The sequence below is a fragment of the Adiantum capillus-veneris genome, chromosome 11 (assembly GCF_014529385.1).
Source record: "Adiantum capillus-veneris isolate H3 chromosome 11, ASM1452938v2, whole genome shotgun sequence".
Classification (NCBI taxonomy): Eukaryota; Viridiplantae; Streptophyta; class Polypodiopsida; order Polypodiales; family Pteridaceae; genus Adiantum; species Adiantum capillus-veneris.
Genome location: NC_140941.1, coordinates 132,957,477 through 132,977,664, shown reverse-complemented (window position 1 = coordinate 132,977,664; position 20,188 = coordinate 132,957,477). Strand labels below are relative to the sequence as shown.

At 38.4% G+C, this 20,188-nt stretch overlaps 1 protein-coding gene across 1 annotated transcript; it reads right to left on the bottom strand.

Annotated features, from left to right (window-relative positions):
- Positions 1-17,299: 17,299 nt before the first annotated feature.
- Positions 17,300-19,955, bottom strand: LOC147448035 (16 kDa phloem protein 2-like). Its single transcript, XM_086523926.1, has 9 exons — positions 19,618-19,955; positions 19,468-19,533; positions 19,251-19,377; positions 18,612-18,729; positions 18,248-18,314; positions 18,108-18,173; positions 17,898-18,024; positions 17,523-17,650; positions 17,300-17,417 (listed from the first exon to the last, which is right to left on the bottom strand). Exons 1-8 carry the CDS (start codon positions 19,682-19,684, stop codon positions 17,614-17,616), a joined length of 675 nt encoding a protein of 224 aa, XP_086380052.1. The 5' UTR covers positions 19,685-19,955; the 3' UTR covers positions 17,300-17,417; positions 17,523-17,613.
- Positions 19,956-20,188: the final 233 nt, after the last annotated feature.

Here is a 20,188-nt window from a genome sequence, read left to right as displayed (position 1 = left end):
AGAGAGAGAGAGCCCATTAATTTCCCTCCCCTCCTTATCATCACAAAGTCAAGGATTTTTCAAAACAGGCAACTTATAGTGAGCATTGAGTGGGTCAAAAACCACTCATGAGAGCACACGAGAATAAACTTGAAGGGTTTTCTCATCATGTTTCTATTTATCTGCCAATTGTATAATTTTATTAATTACTTGGTGAGCCAAAGGATATTTTCTTGTTTCTTGAACATGGAACTGCCCACTTGGCATTACTTGAGCCATTGCCCACCGCTCGAATCGCACGAAGCCCAGCTGGAAACAAGTAAAAAAACAAGAACAACTCTTTTATTAGGCTAATTGTCAACATTCAGAAAAGCGATGACCCGCAAGATCTTGGTCGGAGCGCGATGATGTATAGTCCTTGTCAAAGAAAGAAGAGGAGACAAACAACGTGAGTGGGGGCGGGAGCAACAGTAAAGAGAATGATCTCAACTTTGAAGACGATTGAGTCAACATCATCCCTGTCCCAAGATACAGAACGGATCCCCCCTTCTCAATTCCTCACAAAAGCAGTTTGATCTTCTCCACAAAGAGTTTGCAGGTTCCCCAGAAGCAGCTTGGATCTTTGTCTGCAGGTTTGTCTCTGTCCATTCTTTGCGAGAGAGAGAGAGAGAGAGAGAGAGAGAGAGAGAGAGAGAGAGAGAGAGAGAGAGAGAGAGAGAGAGAGAGAGAGAGAGAGAGAGAGAGAGAGAGAGAGAGAGAGAGAGAGAGAGAGAGAGAGAGAGAGAGAGAGAGAGAGAGAGAGTAGGATATGACGCTAGTAGGCGATGATGGATTTGCTCGCGCATGAACTTTAATGGAACCATCAAACACGGACTCTATTGCCTTCTCATCCTCTAATCTATGGTGCTAGAAGTGGCAATGCCCAGCTAGTTGTACTGGCACCTTATACCTATTCACATGAAAGTGAAGCGTCATGAACAAAAGCCTACCTTCTCGTCATGACGAGAGCATTCTTCAGTAACATAGATTCTATAGGCCAAGCTCCTCCCTATTCATTCCAGAAGTACAAGGTCGACAATGTCATTGTTTGCCCCATTGGCGTATTGGAATCGGCCTTCTTTTGCAATGAAGCCTCAACACCTAATTATAAGCCTACCTGCACCTTCCCCGCGTAGCGATCATTGTAGCTTTGTGTGCAACAAGACCCAGTGGCCAGTTGAACTGTGTATCAGCTTCAACTACCTTACTCAGCTTGTTTCTGTAGGTGCAACTAGTTATGGCCAGCATTATGCCGCTCCAAGTATAGCTCATGCAGATTCAACAACCCTATGCCCTCGACCATCCTTCAATGTTCATGATTGACGTTGGCTGCCATTTGCAGCCATCTCTTGTTCATGATTCAACAACCCTATGCCCTCGATCATGCAGCCTACGTTGCCGACCAAGATCAAAAGAATAGTCAAAGAGTAGAAGCAGAAGTTAATTATTTTTTCCACACAAAGAGATTTGATGTGGAGAAGCCGAAGAATACGGACTACGGAGTAATGGTATTTTTGGAGATAGGCATACCAATATGCCATCACCTATTAGCCTCCAGCACTATTGGCCATTCAACAACTGGGTAGGATAGCAGAAAGTTTACATAAAGCAAGCTATAAAACCCACAAAAATAAAGCCCACACACCCTTTTGACATCGGTTTTCATGTCCTTATGTACAAATTTACAAAAAACGGGGTGTCAAAAATGCGCCCAACATAGTTTGCCAACCCCCCCATCTACTAGAGCATTCATGCTCAGCATTAGCATAACAATCTTGCCCACCTGGATCAAAAGTCCATACAACATTAGCACAAAATGCATGAAGAATCACCAGCCATATCAATTGTTTCACTCCCAATATCAAAGCATAAACCATATGTAGAATCCAAATCCTATTTAGGCATAAAGTACTCTCAACAGATACCACACACAGAAAGCCTTTCACAACTACAACATCCAAAGAAGTCTCTAACATCTCCTCCAAAATTTTGTTAACCTCTAACTCATCTATTTTCATATCCTCATGCATACTCATATCATTACCCCCACTCTTCATTAAGCATCCATCCAATTCAACCATACCATGTTTGATAGGTAAGCCACCCTTCATACATAACGTAGGCTTCTTAATAAGAGCATCAAGAAAGGTAGCATTAGCCATATTCACATGAGGTATAAAAAGATCATCTCCATCATTTGTCACATCATTTAATCTCTCAATATTCTCTTCATCATCAGTTAAGGCACGACTACCGACATCAGCACACAAATCATCAAGTTTCTCATTGATAGGCTCTTCATCAACAACACAAGTAGTATACCTAATTGCTTCATCACCCTTTTGCATACAATCACCCAAAGCATATACTCGAGAGCCCTCATCATACACATCACCCTCTTTGTCATTTTTTTCTTCCTTGACCTCCATAATGTGATCCTCGACTACCTCATCTACAAGAGAAGAACTCACAGCTATAGCATTCGTATCAAAAGCATACTCATCCTCATTGTAACATATATGAGAATCATTAGCCATGTAACTTGGAGATTTAAAATGATCATCTCCTTGTTCATGACCATGGTAGCCTTCTTGCCTACATCCACCTTACTAGCATCATCATCTTTCACGAAGGTTGACATCAAAGCGCTTAAACAACAAAGATGGCTTACATTGAGCATTCTTCTTGATCTCATTGTGCATATGGAATTCTTCTTTCACATGCTCAAGAGACTGAGAAACATGGAAGTATGCATTGCATACGTTGTCCATATTTATGTCTAAAACATAAGATACATTTGGCTTCACATCTTCTTGCAATCCAAGCTGCTTCACTCTCTCTAGCTTCCATTCCTTATGCTTTGCAACCTTTACTGCATCATCAAATGTAAGTGGCCTTTTAAGCTCAACCTTTAACTTCAAATCAGCCCTCAAACTTTGCATAAATATACACTTTTTTAGCATAAGAGGAGGAGCATCACTTCCCAAAGAAACACACCATCTTCTCCACAAAGCATTGAACTCCTTGACGAAGGCATCTACACTTTGACCATCACATTGCACAAGTCCTTCAATGGAGTGCCATACATCCATTGGGTCCTCTACCTTCTTGAACTTCTCAAGAAAAGCCTTCTTTAATGCATCATAACTCATCACCAATGGAGGTTGAGATGATTTCAACCAAAACTCATACTCATCATACCATAGCCTTGCATCCTCTTTCAAGCAAAAAAGAAAAATCTTCAGCATAAGCATCGGATCTTCCTTATTGGCAATCAAACACGCAAGCTCCATCTTTTCAATGAATGCATCAGCATCCTCACCAACATGGCCATAGAACCTTGGAAACTCCGTCACCATATCCATCAAAGCTGTCAATTGAAGGTCATCTGAAGAAGATCCTCGGTGGCGGGCACCAAAACACTGTTGGGAAACAAGAAAACTGAAACACCTCTATAGCGGTCACCCAAGAGCGTTGAAGAAGAACTAAAAGACACCAAAAGATTTTCAAAATCCCTTTGAAACACCACAAGTCTAGCAAGAGTAATCTCCTTGGGAATTTACTGGCCGTCGCCCACCCAAGAGACTATGCCACAAAGAAGGAAGAAACCTGTTTAGGCACGAAATTACGGACATCGCCTACCAATGCTCTTGAAAAAAAAGCTTTCCCCTTCATCAAAAACCTCTTTAAAAGTCCCCCTTCAAAGCATACATCACCCACAAGACATATGGGTTTTCACAACTCAACCTACATAGTTTTGCCCCAAAGCTGCCATACATTGTAGGCTGCAAAGAATAGACCATAACCTCAAAACTCCAACTCCAAAAGACATGATTTCAAACTTCAAAAAATCTCTGCAAACTCTGCAACAAAAGTGGTGAAACCCTTCAAATCAAACCCACGCACAACTGTGTGCAAATTCAACGCGAACAAGATGTTGTAGCAGGAAGACTAGGTGTAGAGAGAGCTAGTCAAGGGCAAAAAACTGCATCCAAAGGCATCAAGAATCAAGAACAAGCTAAGACCTGCAATTTTCTGGAGTTTGGCTGAACTTTTTTAAGTTGTACATGAGTTTAAGTATATACAAGTCTCCCTTCAAAAAACTCACTCACGGGCACTTACAACAGCCCGACAGCTATCACTAGACTAGCCACTTGTAGTGCATGTACTTGTAGCTGAAGCAAGCTAAAAAACCCACAAAAAGAAAGCCCACACACCCTTTTGACATCGGGTTTCATGTCCGTATGTACAAATTTATAAAAGACGGGGTGTCAAAAATGCGCCCAACAACGTGAAGGTGATACCATGCTAGAGGAGGTACAACAAGTGCCAATAAACTCTCAAAAAATGCAAAGAGGCATATTCAGAGTGCCACCTAGTTTGCTTGCTCAAGAGGGTGGGATGGTAAAAGATCTTGAAGAAGTGTTCATTCCAGAACCAACAACGGGGAAGGTAGTAGAGGTGCAAGAATCAGCGAGTTCAAAAGAGGAATCCGAAAGTTCTCAAAGCTCCAGCAGTGTTTTAGACACATATAGCACATGGGAGACAGGGTCTATATCTTCAAGGTATGAAACTTACTCATTTATCATGTGGATGAAGTGATGAACGATGTATACGAGTTGCCTACCAGCCATCTGAATGTCTAGGAGAAGAATAGTGCAGGTGCAGAGGTACCTTGTGTGAACCTGCTAGTCAAGCAGCCCTCTGTTGAGTCTTATAGTGGTGAGTCCTTGCTAGAAGAAGTGTGATTTGATTGTGCATGTGACTTGATTGAAGAGCAGGTTTTTGAGGATGACTTGCAGGAGCTAAAAACAACAGCAGAGGTATGTCAAATTGATTTGTCTATGTAGAGGGTGGGGCAACCTTGCCTTGATGGGCATGTAGAGGTGCACTTTGAAGTTTCAGAATTTGTGTATAGCCGTTGAGAGAGAGCTCCAGCAGATGACTCTATGGAAACTGATACAGGTGCGACCTATGAGAGTGAGACTCCATGCCGAGAAGAAGGTACCACCAACCTTGCAAGTGATGAGGTGTTTGAAGAACAGGTTGAATCTCTAGCAAGTCATACTCTTGGGTATGAAGAGTTGGTCTTGGAGCCTATTATTGAGTATTTGGATGCAGGTATGCCAGGCGAACATGTTTGCTTGGGTATACATCAGGTGGAGGAAAATTGTAGGGTATTGCTACTTTATGTTATGCTATGGATACATGTGGTGTTGAAGGTTGCTTTACAGGTATCTTTGTATTGGTTGCAAGGCTTTTTTGAAGTGGAATATGCTATGGGATCCTTTGTAGCAGATGGATGGAGTATTGGATGCAATGCAAGGGATGAAAATGGTGATAAATATACTTGTAATGCGCACGAGGACTTGTGGATACAGGCTAATAAAAACCTGCACTATGAAGAGCTGCAAAAGTGGCTTGTTTTTGGGATCTAAAGGTGATGGCAAAGGCTTAAATATGCATGCTATACATGTGTGTGGAAGGCCACGAAGAATGCTTTATTTTTTATCCAGGTGGAGATTACACCGTGCTTAGGGAAGCTTCAAACTTTCCATTTGACCCTGGAGGGTAATGCAGATTATAACTTTTCTCTCTCTAAACTATCTATACATCCACTGTATATATCATTTAGTTTCATTATGTAGCTATTTTATATCATTCTCTCTATGCAGACTTATTTTACCTAAATTATGTTGTGGTTGAGCATAAATGTTCAACTAGGGGGTGGGCAATGATGGTGCAGGCAAACTTGGTCTATCCACAAAAATGTCAGAGGCAAATGCCTAGTTTTTAGCAGGGTCATGGTGTAGTGTTTGGGTAGGTACTAGATGCAGAGAACAAAATATATTTTCATGAAGTGTATGCCAAATGTGATAGTTAGCAGATCAAGCTCTTGATGCTCTCTACCATTCAAATGAGCCATGCAGAGAAGGTGAGATGTTGAGGAGAGGAAAGGTGGGAGAAAGGGCCTTCATTATGGAGAAAAGGTAGCGCCATATGACCTGAGAAGGCGGGTAGATCAAGGAGAAATGGTTTGAGGCTTGCAATGTTCATAAGGATCATTGAAGAGAAGGGAAGTAGTCCTGGTCCAAGGCACTTGTATTATTGGTGCCATCATTGTACATCTTGTATAACGAGATTTTGCTCTGATATCTGCCTACTCCAATCTTGAGTAAATGATTATTTTCTCTCCTGTCTTTTGTGTCCAGGGGAGTACTGGTATACCTATGTGTTTTTTTGGTACGTATTAGGTGTGTGAGTGCATCATGTGGGGACGTATTATATACCAAGAGGATGCCAATTCATAGGGAAAATTTTGCATATTGAGGATCTTGCAAATGTGGGTGTATCGGTCAGTGCTGAATTGCATGTCTATGATCTCTATGTGCATTTTGGGATGGTTGGGTATGGGCATGGACAGTAATTTCTAGCAGATTGGGTCTCTATGTGTATGTTATGTTTTTCCATTTCCCCCTTTCCAATGTCTAAGCCAATTTTGGGATAACAGCAGTAGAAGATGGAAAGGAACAAATTAATTGGCCTCCCAGTTCCACCTCTGCAAGATTGAAAGATTTAAAATTGGCTAGGTTGGCTACCCCCTGTGAATCGAGGTTTGAGTGAAAGGCATGGCGGTGGCCCAAGAACACACATTTTCTTAAATCTCAAACCAAGGATGTGTACAACATCCTAATGTTCTTGATGGAAGCAATGGCCGGAATCAAAATGGGGGACAGTCGCGAAGAACATTTGGTCCTCTTGATTTCTGCTCACCTTTTCAAGGAGTTCCCGGCTATAAGTGGCCTGGCAAGAAATATTTGCAAATGGGTTCAAAAGACCTGGAAGATATGGTTCTTCAAGAACAACCCCTTCCTAGGTAGGATGGTTCTAAAGAGCCAAGCGCTACTTATCGACATGCAAATTGTTAGATTCTTCTAATTCAAATATGTATAGAAGGCAAGGAATTGTTGGCTATTAGAGAACACCCTGGAAACAGCTAGGTTCTCTGAAATTGTTCAAGAAAATAGCATTAGGAGAAACTTGGACTCAATTTTGGGTCCCGTAAGAAACGCCAACTCAGCATAGAGAGAGGTAATTATGAAAAATGCAAAAGTTTTTTTTTGGAATTCTATTTCTCATAGTACATATGTAAAAATTTGCTCAGTCACTTAAATGCATGCTCGTACAAAATGCTTTTCAAGAGCCCAACTTAAGCGTACATAAAAATCCATGTTTGTGAATCTTAATGAGTGATGTGATTTGCGATGAGAGAAAATACATAAGAGCTGTGTTCAAAATACAAAATAGTACCATGGATGCATCCGGAACGTCCAAAAACCTTAGGATAGCTCTTTAAAACGCTGAAATCTGACATCTCTAGCTCAAGATATAGCATTTTTAAGTCTAGGGCCTCATGAGGTCAGTATCTGGGGGTCTCAAGGGCCTCTATTCGCTTGGTAACCCCCAGATACTGACCTCATGAGGCCCTAGGCTTAAAAATGCTATATCTTGAGCTAGAGACGTCAGATTTCAGCGTTTTAAAGAGCTATCCTAAGGTTTTTGGGCATTTCGGATGCATTTGTGGGCTTCAAAAATGCTATATCTTAATCCTAGGGCCTCATGAGGTCAAAACCAAGCGAATAGAGGTCCCGAAGACCCCTCAAGGGCTTCTATTCGCTTGATTCTGACTCCTTCATAGTCTTGAATAGTACATATCAATCACTATCAAGTACGATCTGTTCGAATTTAAATTGCGAGTACTTCATAAAAAGGTGATTGATACTTGTGTGAGATGCACAAGTACAAGTACTTCACTTTATAGGATAGCAACAGTGGGTCATAAAAAGGCGTTCGATGCTTGTGCAAAATGTCATTATCAAACGCCTTACTTTTTTGATGATAGTGACAATTTCACCAAAATGGTTTTCATGGACATCTTCAAAATGAGAAAAAAGTTTTTTTCAACGTAACGTTAGTCTACTTCCTATTGGCTAAGGAGCATTCTCTCACTAGAGCTAAAAGGCCCGAAAATGAGTCCATTTTGTTCCTAATGGGAAGCATTAGTCGCCATAGAAAAACGAATGAACTATGATGGGTAGAATAGGGCAATTGATTTCACAATGTTTGGATAGATGTTTGGGTCATTGCTCAAGTACAGGTCCTCTTCATAGGGTTGTGGGGTGACTTCCCTATCACCCAATGTATCTGGGTGTGAGAGGTCCCCAACCAACAGACTCTCAAGTCGTCATGGGGTCCTTGACAGGTTTCTAGGCCTAATAAACATTAGAGACTCTAAGCAAGAAAAATCCAGGGATCAGGTCCTTACCATTGGCAATGGCTTGGAACTATAGCCCTAGAAAAAGATGTAGTCTTATCTTGCAAGCAAAAACGGACAAAATCCAAGAGACCTAAAACTTGTTTGGCCCTATAGCCTCTGCAAATGGTCTAAGGCATCCTCTTTCAACGCTTTTGTTCTTCTACGTGAGTGAGGGCACATCCGTTGGTGGACTCCTCTTCCATTGAAGAATTTTACTAAACGTTAATGCGCGAGAATGAAATCGAATCCACCTGTCCATGATCGATAACTTTAGTCGATCCCCACTTACCACCCTGCACTCACACATGCTTCTTTATTTTCTAATTACTATCACATTCTTTGAACACTTAAAATAATGCTTCCTTTTAATTTCTAGTAACAATGATTTCTTAAAACAAGTATTGAAAATAGCATTGAAAACATTATTTATCAAACAACATCTTTAAACTTAAGGCAAGGTACTCTCAACCAAAATACTGACCATAATAACCATGACAAGTACTCTTCTTGCCTCAAGATCACCTAAGGGTGAAAATAAACACCCATTCTTTATTCATAATCCCGGGTGAAAAAATATCACCCAAAAGTTTGGGGTGTCTATACGCCAAACCAATTATCTGTATAATCAAGCGGCTCGCCTACGATAAGAATACGGTATCCTAAATTATGTAGAAACATCAAGACATGAACGGAGTAGAGACTCATCACTCATGGGGGTGACTGACTTAAAAATAACCTTATAGCCAACCTTATTCATTAAAATATTCCAAGGAGTCGAAGGTGTCTTGAGACAATCTATTTTAAGGATGATCAATCATATCTTTTTTAATTCAATCAGACTAAGAAAAACATTTCGTTCTTAGTTTATCAAACAAATGCATGATGTTTCTTGGAAGTTACTTTTCCGTTTTTAGCCAGTTTAATATTTCATAAGTACCCGACTATTCTAGGTTTGTGTTTGAGCCACAATAGTGGCTTGGCACCTCAATCTATAAAATTGGCTCTAAAATTGTCTATTTTTTAAGAAAATGTGATCATAGGATATCATTGAGGTCCTATAACATAGAGGAAATTCTATTATACAATTTATCCCAAAAAAGTGTAAAATAAACAAAATTGATTTTCTAAAAATAGTAAGAAGCCACAAAACTAGCTTTTAAATTTAACAACATACATGTTTTTGAGGCCTAAAACAAGTTGACAATGTTTTTTCTAAAAATAGTATAAGCATAGATTCTTATTGTATACATATCCATGTATTTTTCAAAAAAGCTTCAATGTGATTTGAAGGTTTTTTAGGGGTCTACATGGGATATCAAAAGTTTTGAGCAATTTTTTTTATTGTACCTAAAAGATGCCTCTTAAAATAAATCAATTTTACATGAAATTATTTATTTCTATTTTTTTCACTCAACTCCTTACATGCCTTGAGAACAAATCCCTGAAAGGTTTTGATTAGTTTTTTTGTGGTCCACGAGAACAAGAATTTACAAAAAAAATTCTTATAGCCACAGAAGTGCCTCATGTTCACACAGCCCTAGTGTTAAAGGATGCAATGTTATAACTTTAAAAGGATTTATGCTACTTATAAACTTCATTCATGGTCAAAAGTGGCTCTGGCTCTCTTGGTATTGACATCATCCTCTGGTTGTTGATTTGCACGTGCTCTTCAGGGGCTATATTCTTTATCCTCATAAAAGGATGCTTAACCATTAGGCAAAGTATCAAACTTAAAACTTACCATAGGAATTTTTGTGATGCGTTTTTTATCAATTAATTTAATTTCAATTTTCCATGAGTCTAAGTCTCTTTATTGGATTATAGTTTTATAAATAACTTTTTTTCATGTGATATTATTAGGGTAGGTTCTTGATACCTTAATTTAGCTATATGAATCCACGTCTAATCTCCAAAATTTAATCTACTAATTTTTTTGTTTTGATTTATAGTAAAAAACAGTAACTTTTTGACATAGTAGTTTTCTAACTATATATATGAGCAAGATATTTTTATCTTAGCTTCCTTGTGGTGTACTTAGACTCTAATGGTTATCCCATGATTTTTTGAGCTAACTTCCTAATTTTTCTCTTTTAAATATAGTCAAAAATAGCTTATTTTTATTTAATAATTATTAAAGTAATTATCAAATAAAAATATATTTATCCTAAATTTATAACAATATATTATAACTCTAGAAATTATCTTAGAAGTTTCTATGCTAATTTACTAATTAGCTCCTTTTACATCCTCCTAAAAAAGAAAATTTATGACATAGTAATTAGAAAACCATTTGACTAATGAGATGTAGTTATCACGTGTTTCTAACAATGTAATATAACTATGAAAATTATTTCATCGACTTCTAAGCTGATTTACTAATTATCTCACATAATTTTCTAGTAAAATAAAAAAAATGGAGCAATGATAATTAGCAAAACTAATTAACTAATTATGATAGAATATATCATGAGTTATTAACACTATAATCTATCTTTAAAATTATATGATCAACTTCTAAATTGATTTACTAATTGTCTTGATTAATTTTTTGCTAAAATGACTCGATTTAAATAATGATAATTAGCAAAAGTAATTAACTAAATATGAGATAATTATTCCAAGTTTTTACTATTATCATATATCTTTGAAAAATTATACCATTGATTTCTAAGCTGATTTACTAATTATCTTAAATAATTTTTTGCTAAAATCATAAAATTTAAGCAATGGTAATTAATAAAATTAATTAACTAAATATAAGATAATTATCATGGATTTAACCATTGTAATTGATCTTTGAAAATTATTTTATCAACTTCTAAGCTGATTTACTAGTTATTTTATTTAGTTTTTGACTAAAATCAGAGAATTTAAACAATGATAATTGATAAAATGAATTAACTAATTATTTAATAATCATCACGAGTTTCTAGCACTATAGCATACCTTAGGAAATTATCTCATCAACTTTGAAGTTAATTTACTAATTATCTTACTTAATTTTTTACTAAAATCAAAGAATTTAAGCAATGATAATTAGTAAAACTAATTAAGTAATTATGAGATAATTATCACACATTCCAACACTATAATCTATCTTTTAAAATTATTTCATGGTTTGTTAAGTTATATTTTTGAATTCATCATTAATTATAAGTTAAAAATAGATAACTTTTGCTTTAATAATACCAAAATTGAATAAAAAAATGTGATATAATTTTCACAACTTTCTATCAGTGTGTAGAAACTTTGAAAACTAATTCATAATTATCTAAATTGATTCGGTATATTTCTCTTTAATTAAGGTCAAAATTGTGCAATTTCAATCCTAATATATTAGGTATTCTTAATAGCTTCAAAAAAAAATAAAACGTGTTCCTAACTCAAAGAATGCCTCAATAACAACAAAAATGTTGTGCTAGTCTATATCACGCAGCTAGAGGCAATGACGAAGCACGCAGATTTGCAACACTATCAGTTGGACACGAGAAGGATGAATGCAACTTTGCGCGCACGTGAGAGAGAGAGAGAGAGAGAGAGAGAGAGAGGATACTTTAAAGAGAAGAAAACGCTAAAGAAAATATACAATGTGAAATCGAACACCTCTTTATATGGACACAAAAGGTCTTTTGACTTTCCACCTTCATATGTCTTTTGACTTTCCATCTTCATGTGTCTTTTTATCTCTTAAACTCACCCTTCACTAACACGCTTCATATGTTTTGAAGGACTTTTTATTTTTCTGAGATTAGAGAGACGTAATAGGTTAATAATTAAATTGATTCATATCAATAATCAAAGATTTAGTATTACACAGCTTAATTACATGTAAGAAAATAATTATTAATAGAGAGATGCTTCATAGTTCTTGATTAATCGTATAATTATGAAAATAAACCTATATTAATACGTCCTTCACTAATATAACGGGATTAAGACTATTTACCTCAATAGATCACTTAGAATTTTTGCTCCCTAGTGATTTTTGGACAGACTCTCTTTAAGCTAGAGAGAAGTTGTCATCGGACTCAGAGTCTGTGAAAAAATGTGAAGGATAGGGACCTATTTAGAGTTTTTATGACAAACACAGTTATATTTAGCAACCCCGGGCAACTCCCCATCTCAAGGAAGCTCCCTATACTGCTATTTTAGCTCTTTATAGGTCCAAAATATTCTCCTTAGCACCTATCCAACTTGATTGTGAAATATGTTGACTTTAGTTCACTTTAATGATTTAACTAAAAATATATGGTCTATGTGATAAAATAACTGCTAGGCCATGTGAAAAGCCCATGTGATTCAATAATTGTCAAAGGTTTCCAATTCTTTATTTTATTAAAGTGACCATGAAAACTTCCGAAAAAGATTCAAAGTCAGTTTTTATCCGAACTCAATTAAAAAGAAAATTGATTGAAGTAAAGATGTGATTAGCAATCCAAAAATACCAATTTCGACTATGTTCAAGTTAAGGGTTTACTAGTAGGTACTAGTATGTTACCCGCGCGTTGCCGCGGTGGCCAAGAGCAAACCTACCTTTTTGGTATCCACGTGGAGTATCCACTTTTTTAATATCCACATTGAGTATCACCGTTTTTAGCTCACGTCTTTTCTCCTCAAGCTTTGGGGTCTCTTTGGATTGCTCTTTTGACATTAAAAATTTCCCCTCTTTTTCTTTGTTCTCTTGTTGTTGTATGGAATCTCTCTCTCTCTCTCTCTCTCTCTCTCTCTCTCTCTCTCTCTCTCTCTCTCTCTCTCTCTCTCTCTCTCTGCGTACGCATACACGCTTGAACATATCCCCTTATTTGTAATCCACATCATGGCAACAATCTGGCTCATCTCCCACACTCTTTGGTGCGAGATAGGGCATTAGTGCGTTGAGCCCCTTAGTTTATGCACAATATGCCCTTGCAAGTTTGAGAGTCTCTGATCGGCTCAAAATTGTATGCGACATGTTTCATTTGGCTCCATAGGTCATACTTGATATTTGAAGAGACAATATGATCTCTCTCTCTCTCTCTCTCTCTCTCTCTCTCTCTCGCTCTCTCTCTAAACTAAGTGCAATAGATTGGTTCTCTCAATTTTCTTTTGAGTTACACGTCTTGACTTGATGACTTGTTGTTGATAGACCTATAGGGTCTCTTGGATATTTTTTACAAAAGAGAAGAACTCACTTCTCTCTTTGTCTCTCCCTCTTTTTGTGGTATGGCCATGCAATAGAACTATACATCTACTTGTGCAAAAGTTAGGATAATGAACTGTGATTAAAAAAGAAAGAGGAAGCAAAAGGCCTAAGATTCTTGAATAATGGAGTGTCATCATCCTTGGCCTTTATTTTTTTGGGTGGCTTTAATTTTTAGATCCTAAGAGATGATCATCTCTAGAATGATCTACTCTAGATAGCAAATTCTATAGTAGAACATCAAGTTGACGTTGAGGTATAAATAGGGATTTTTTAAATCTATAATCGTATCAAAAAATGCATGGTATTGTTGTTGTAGGTATAGTAAAAGAGCCTCTACCAGGTTCCGTGGGATGTGTGAAGAGCTCAATACAGAAGGAGGTGTATCACGAAGGTTTGAGAATGGTGTTTCCACCCCTTGATACATTGGTTCCACATACGCCTCCCAAAGCCTTTGGTGAAACAAAGCTTCAACCTTCTCTATTTATCTAATCTCTCTCTCTCTCTCTCTCTCTCTCTCTCTCTCTCTCTCTAGTTGTGTCCATAGACTATATCTAACTTTTGTGAGTAAAGTTTGTCCATGGTGTTATTACACCGCTCCCAATGCTTGCCAAAAGCATTTTTAAATAAGAACACCCTTGAAATTCTTTCAATTTTTTGGTCCAAATTTGAAGCATTTGCCGATGTTCACACTAAAACTTGTAAAATTTTGTCGATTGCAAGCTCACAATCTAGCCAAGATTTTCTTGAGAAAAAAAGAGGTAGACAATGCACACACAATTAACCTCTCTTGCGGAATAGATCATACATCTCCATCTCTGGAAATGACAGAGGAGCAAAGCATGGATGCATATAGCTTCCTCTCTCTCTCTCTCTCTCTCTCTCTCTCTCTCTCTCTCTCTCTCTCTCTCTCCTCTCCTCTCAATTGGCAATGCAGTTTGGCTACATAATCAAGCTAGCTAAGTGAAGAGTTTGCATCTCATGAGTAAACAAAGGGAGCCGACATGATGACATGTCACTCAACCTATTGCACGCTGCCAAGCCAACAAATAGGATAGCCCACAATATGATGACCAGCCCTGCCACGCTTGACACCAATGAACGTCCATTTCCCAACCCTAGGATTTCTTGCTCGACTCACACAAGATAGATCGCCCACATGAGCACTGGCTAGGCTCAAGAGGGAGAGCACCTAGTGTTAGAATGGTTCCTACCTAAGCTATTGCTCTTTACAATCCAACTTAATGCTACATCTCTCTCTCTCTCTCTCTCTCTCTCTCTCTCTCTCTCACACACACACACACACACACACACACACACATACACACACACACACACATGCTTTGATTGGTTTATGCTGCTATGTTTGCAACTGACGTGGAGCAACTCACTCCTTCTCCCTCTCTCTCTCTCTCTCTACATGTTTTGACTGGCGTATGCTACCATGTTTGCAACTGATGATGCCGTGAGCAACTCTCTCTCTCTCTCTCTCTCTCTCTCTCTCTCTCTCTCTCTCTCTCTCTCTCTCTAGGAAGGCCATGGAATTGCATCAGCTTCTGCTGCCATAAATCGACTACGTGTGTGCACACATTCGAGAGGTGCTCTATTCTTTGACGCGCGGCATGGATAAGAGCTTGAGAATTCCATAAAGAGATAGAATAGATAGATTTACTTTAAAATTATTTTGATCAAGGAAAAAAGACCTCTCTCTCTCTCTCTCTCTCTCTCTCTCTCTCACACACACACACACACACACACACACATACACACATGTGTACCCTTCCATTTTGAGGCTATTCAAGATCAATATTCGATTAAAATTGGAGTTTAGTGTAGTAATTGAAAAATCTTAGGTAGATTCCAAGTTTTCCTTGAAGTAAACTCACAGAAATTTTTTTCTAGTGTATATACCAACAATTTCTTAAATTTTGAACTTTTCTGGCCATGGCTTTTCAAAAGCAAAATTGAGTCACCTTTCAATTGGCTTTCAAAAGGAAAAGTAAAGTCCTAAAAAGTACAATCAAACTTTCTTATCAAACTTTCTTTTTATTTTTACTTGATAGGTTGAGTGTTCAAAGTTGAAAAGGTTCACAAATTCCAAGCTTCATAAGAATGTAACATTTTGTAAGATTTTCTTTCAAGTGAAGCTGTGAGTGACACATGGATGTCTTCTTTTTTCTCAAAAATTGTGAGTGACACATGGATGCCTTCTTTTTTCTCAAAAATTGAGTCACCTTTCAATTGGCTTTCAAAAGGAAAAGTAAAGTCTGAAAAAGTACAATCAAACTTTCTTATCAAACTTTCTTTTTATTTTTACTTGATAGGTTGAGTGTTGAAAGTTGAAAAGGTTCACAAATTCCAAGCTTCATAAGAATGTAACATTTTGTAAGATTTTCTTTCAAGTGAAGCTGTGAGTGACACATGGATGCCTTCTTTTTTCTCAAAAATTGTGAGTGACACATGGATGCCTTCTTTTTTCTCAAAAATTTTAAGCTGCTTCATATATAGTATAGATATAGTTGTCCAATGTTCTAAATTAATGCTCAAGGCTCGTTTTCCTAATTCTAGAACGGTGGAAACCTTGCAAGGAATCAAAGTTTGTCAATTTTTTGGTTTAACTAATATAATACACCCACCATTGTGAGTTTTGCAAAAAAGAAAAATCTAGGGTTCTTTGGAGCGTGCCTTCTCCTGCCTCGCGTTGCCTACAAGGTCTCAGAGCCAGGGGACTCCTAGGAGGTGTTGTGGCAGGACGTGGGGCGGAAGGTTATGCTGAAGGTGTTGACTGCACAGGAGTGGTGACACGGGAGGCTCACGTGGGAGCACCCCGGCAGGTCTGTTTCTGCTACGAGCACACCTTCCTTGCCAAGGCTCGATTTTCGGAGCCACAAGAGATGCTATCCCTCTTGCCTCTTCTCGGAAAGGCAAACAGGTGGCTTTGGGGTTCTAGATTTCTTGGTGGTAGGGATCATGGCTTGTGGCAGGAGTAGTTGGTTCATGGTCTTGTTGTGCATGGAGAAGGGCACGGTCTCTGCAGGTGAATTTGGCGGTGGTGGCAGCACAGGCGTTGTTCATGGCAACCTTCAGAACTCTATATCTACGGATCTTGGCGTGTTGGGTGTCGATTGCAAGAACAAATTTGAGTTTGAATTGGCAACATCTCAAAAATCCATCCTTTGCCTTAGAGAAGCATGACCAAGTTTGTACTACAAAAAACACAGATCTAGAATCGACCAGAAAGCCTTTCTAAGTAAATTTATTTGCCAAATCTTCCACGATTTTTTCTTGATGGTTTCATTCATCAACTCTTCCAAAGAAGCATAATGATTTGTAAGAACATTTAATTTTAGAAGCCCTTGCAAAGTGTAAAGCTTGCAATGGCTTTCTTCTTTTCCATTAGAGTCTGCGCTCACCATGACAGCTCCAAAGTTCCATTGTGGCTCAAAAAATTGACCTGGAAAGTTGCATCAGTAAGGAGGACATAAAAGAACCATCTCTTCGCTATGTGTGTTTTTTCTTGGGCATATTGAATGCCATTGTTCATTGCCAAGCTTGGGTAGCATGTGTGACAGAGAACTCAGCCCCCCATGTACGCTCAAGCTGATCACGTTTAACTAGGTGACTGTTGTGACAAAAACATTACGGCACATTCTGCCTCGATTTGATCCACCAAAGCTTTTGCCTATACCTGTAGAAAACACCATTGATTTCTCATTACTCCCACACAAAGCCATTTGATACTTATGCAGTTGCATCAGTCAAAAAATGGCATTGCCATTCATTACCTTGTGTAGAAATTTCATCTCCAATTTCACCTCCCCCTGTGGTTGACCCTCTTTGCCTAGAACTTTGAAGCTAGATGGCGGAACATAGCCCTCCACAAATACCTTGTTTAATGGAACTCTGAAGCAGTAACAAAATATGATGCTATGTATCAAAATCAGAGAGAAAGCAACACCTATGAGTTTAACACAACTTCAAATCACATGGCTGAGAAGGAAGTCAGACCTTTTTTTCATAGCTAATGGGTCACGTAGAGGGCAAGGACACAACGATGGTAGGATGGTCACCACAGAACGATGAACGCCAGTGTTCATGTTCATTTGTGGCTCTTGTTGGGTGGTTTTATCTTCAAACTACAAAGACAAAAGAGGTCTTAAGGAATCTGGCAAAGATTTTGTCTGATAATGTAGAGGCGGAGATTAGATTAGAGAAACTTGCAAATTCTAGATTGAAGGTGAAAAAATCTACAAAGTTAGAGTAAAATTTAGTGTGAAAACCTCCAAAAATAACAAAATTTGCCTCTAAAATCTCATATAATACTATATTAGAGAGTTTGATACTTAAGAGCCAATTTGGGAATCACCAATGTCTTAAACTTACATGGCAGTTCCAAGGGGATCATCGGCGTTGAACATATCTTTATCTAGAATTTTGATCATAGTTTCGAGCACGTCACTGTCGATTGTGAAAACAAAGGTTTCATCCCATTTGGGATCACTGCCAGCATCTGTATCAAAAAAAATTTTGCAAAGCCTTGAGAACCCACTAAATGTGTGAGTATCATGCACATTGCTTTTTACGATAGCTTACTTTCCAACACGCGACTCTTCATGACCTCCTTATGACATATGATAACAGCATATGGATCAGACTTATCTGCTCAAACATTCATAGAGATTGAGTGACAATTAGTGCCACAATTCCTGCAAAATTTACTCAGAAATGAATACCTAAAACATCTGAGGAGAGAAGATCATGGCCTTCTATGAGATGTAGCTCCAAAATCCCATGGTGGACCTGAACATGCACATATCTCTCTCTCTCTCTCTCTCTCTCTCTCTCTCTCTCTCTCTCTCTCTCTCTCTCTCTCACACACACACACACACACACACACACACACAGAGAAAGGGGCTTGATACCCTGAAAACTACAGGGAAACAAACCATAAGTGGGAAAAACCAGTAATATGGATTTTAATTACATACATACATACATGCAAAAAATACATTTTTCATTAGTTACAATTCTACTTTTCTATATATGCAAAACAATCCATTTCTCATTCGCAGGCATCTAAAGAGACTCCATACTCACTTTTGGAAAGAACTTCAAACAAAGCTCGAGCTCTCCATAAAAGCTTCCAGTTGGCAACTGAACTTTAAATTTTATAGGTGCTAGCTGTCTTTGTGCATAAACATCATTCAAAGGAATGCTACAATAAACAAAAGCGTGTCATAAGATAAACTCATATCTTTTCAAAACCATAATACATTTTTCCTTTGCAAAGATAGAGGCAGTAAATGCACAATTCCTGATAGGTTCTCTTATGTAAATCACACCATGGACACAATCGATATGGTGCACTGTCAGGAAAATTATGCATCAACTCTTCAACCCCACTTAAGCTTTGAAATTGCTTGACATCCTTGCTTAGGTGTGAGTTTTGATTACACTCTATAGCTCTAATCGATGCCCTATAGGACCATTGCAGACATTGTGGAGGGTCTCCGAGCTAGGAAGGAAAGGAAGTCTTGTTGCACTAATAAGCTATTGAAAAACCCTTGTGAAAAGGATGAAAGAAAATGCATAAAAGACAGCTTTCATTGGTCAATGATTGTCAATTCACACGCCAATGATCTCCCCAAGTCATCTCTAAATGGAATGCAAAAATATCTGCCGTGCACACTTAATAATGCTGCTCATTTAATCATCCTAGGAATATCATCGACTTACACAACAGTGCCCATCAGTTCATCTTTGCTGTAACGCTCCAAATCCAAAATTGCAGCCGAAATCTCCATGATACCATCTGGAATCTCAAACAAGAAGCTCTGGTTCCATATAGGACTATCCCCTCCATCTGCTCAGACCACTCAACTCAACAAGTTTCAGTTTTCAGCCCATCCACAAACGGGATGCGCTGTCAGCACATGAATTGCAATTTGCGTACCCTTGATAGTGCGGCTTTGATGTGTCACGGGACCGCAATTGAAGAGCACGTAAGGATCTGATTTTCCTGCACAAGATGCACAGAAACGAAATGTGTGAGAGCGCGTGTGCGAGCGAGAGAGAGAGAGAGAGAGAGAGAGAGAGAAGTTACCAAACAGCTCGACATCCTTGAGATTAAGCGCCCTGATGAGCTCCACTTCAAGAGTGCCCTCCGGCATTGTGTTGTTAGGGCAATATGTATTTGTCTGTGTGTTTCTGTGTGCGAGTGCTTCCTCCTCATGTCATGGTCTTATCTGGAGTTTAAAGAGGCAGACGCGGGAGATGCAAGTCTGATTGAAACCCGGACAGAAACGGATTGCGAGTCTCTGTTTTTTGGCAAAGGCAACGCCATCTATACCTTTTTGCCTTGCTAAAATTCTGAATTTACACTAGTCTTGCTTGGTGGGCCTTGCAAGCTATATAGAATATAACATGACATATGCAAATTGACATTTAGCATATGGCACTAAAGGGGACGAGAGAATGACTAATTTGGCAAGGGCTTAACTGACTAATTTGGCAAGGGCTTAACTGTGTGTAATGGACATACATTTGAAAAATGCTATAATGTTTACGAGTATTGTCGGCCGCCTTCGACTGCCTCTCTCTCTCTCTCTCTCTCTCTCTCTCTCTCTCTCTCTCTCTCTCTCTCCCCTTCATCTCACTTGGCGTTTAGCCTTCAT

Excerpts from the sequence above, each read along its gene's own strand:
- LOC147448035 (XM_086523926.1), bottom strand. The coding sequence starts at position 19,684 with ATGCCGGAGGGCACTCTTGAAGTGGAGCTCATCAGGGCGCTTAATCTC. Across the intron at positions 19,378-19,467 it reads TCAAAGCCGCACTATCAAGG|ATGGAGGGGATAGTCCTATA; the intron begins GTACGCAAATTG and ends TGGTCTGAGCAG. Across the intron at positions 18,730-19,250 it reads GAACTGATGGGCACTGTTGT|CATTCCTTTGAATGATGTTT; the intron begins GTAAGTCGATGA and ends TGTTTATTGTAG.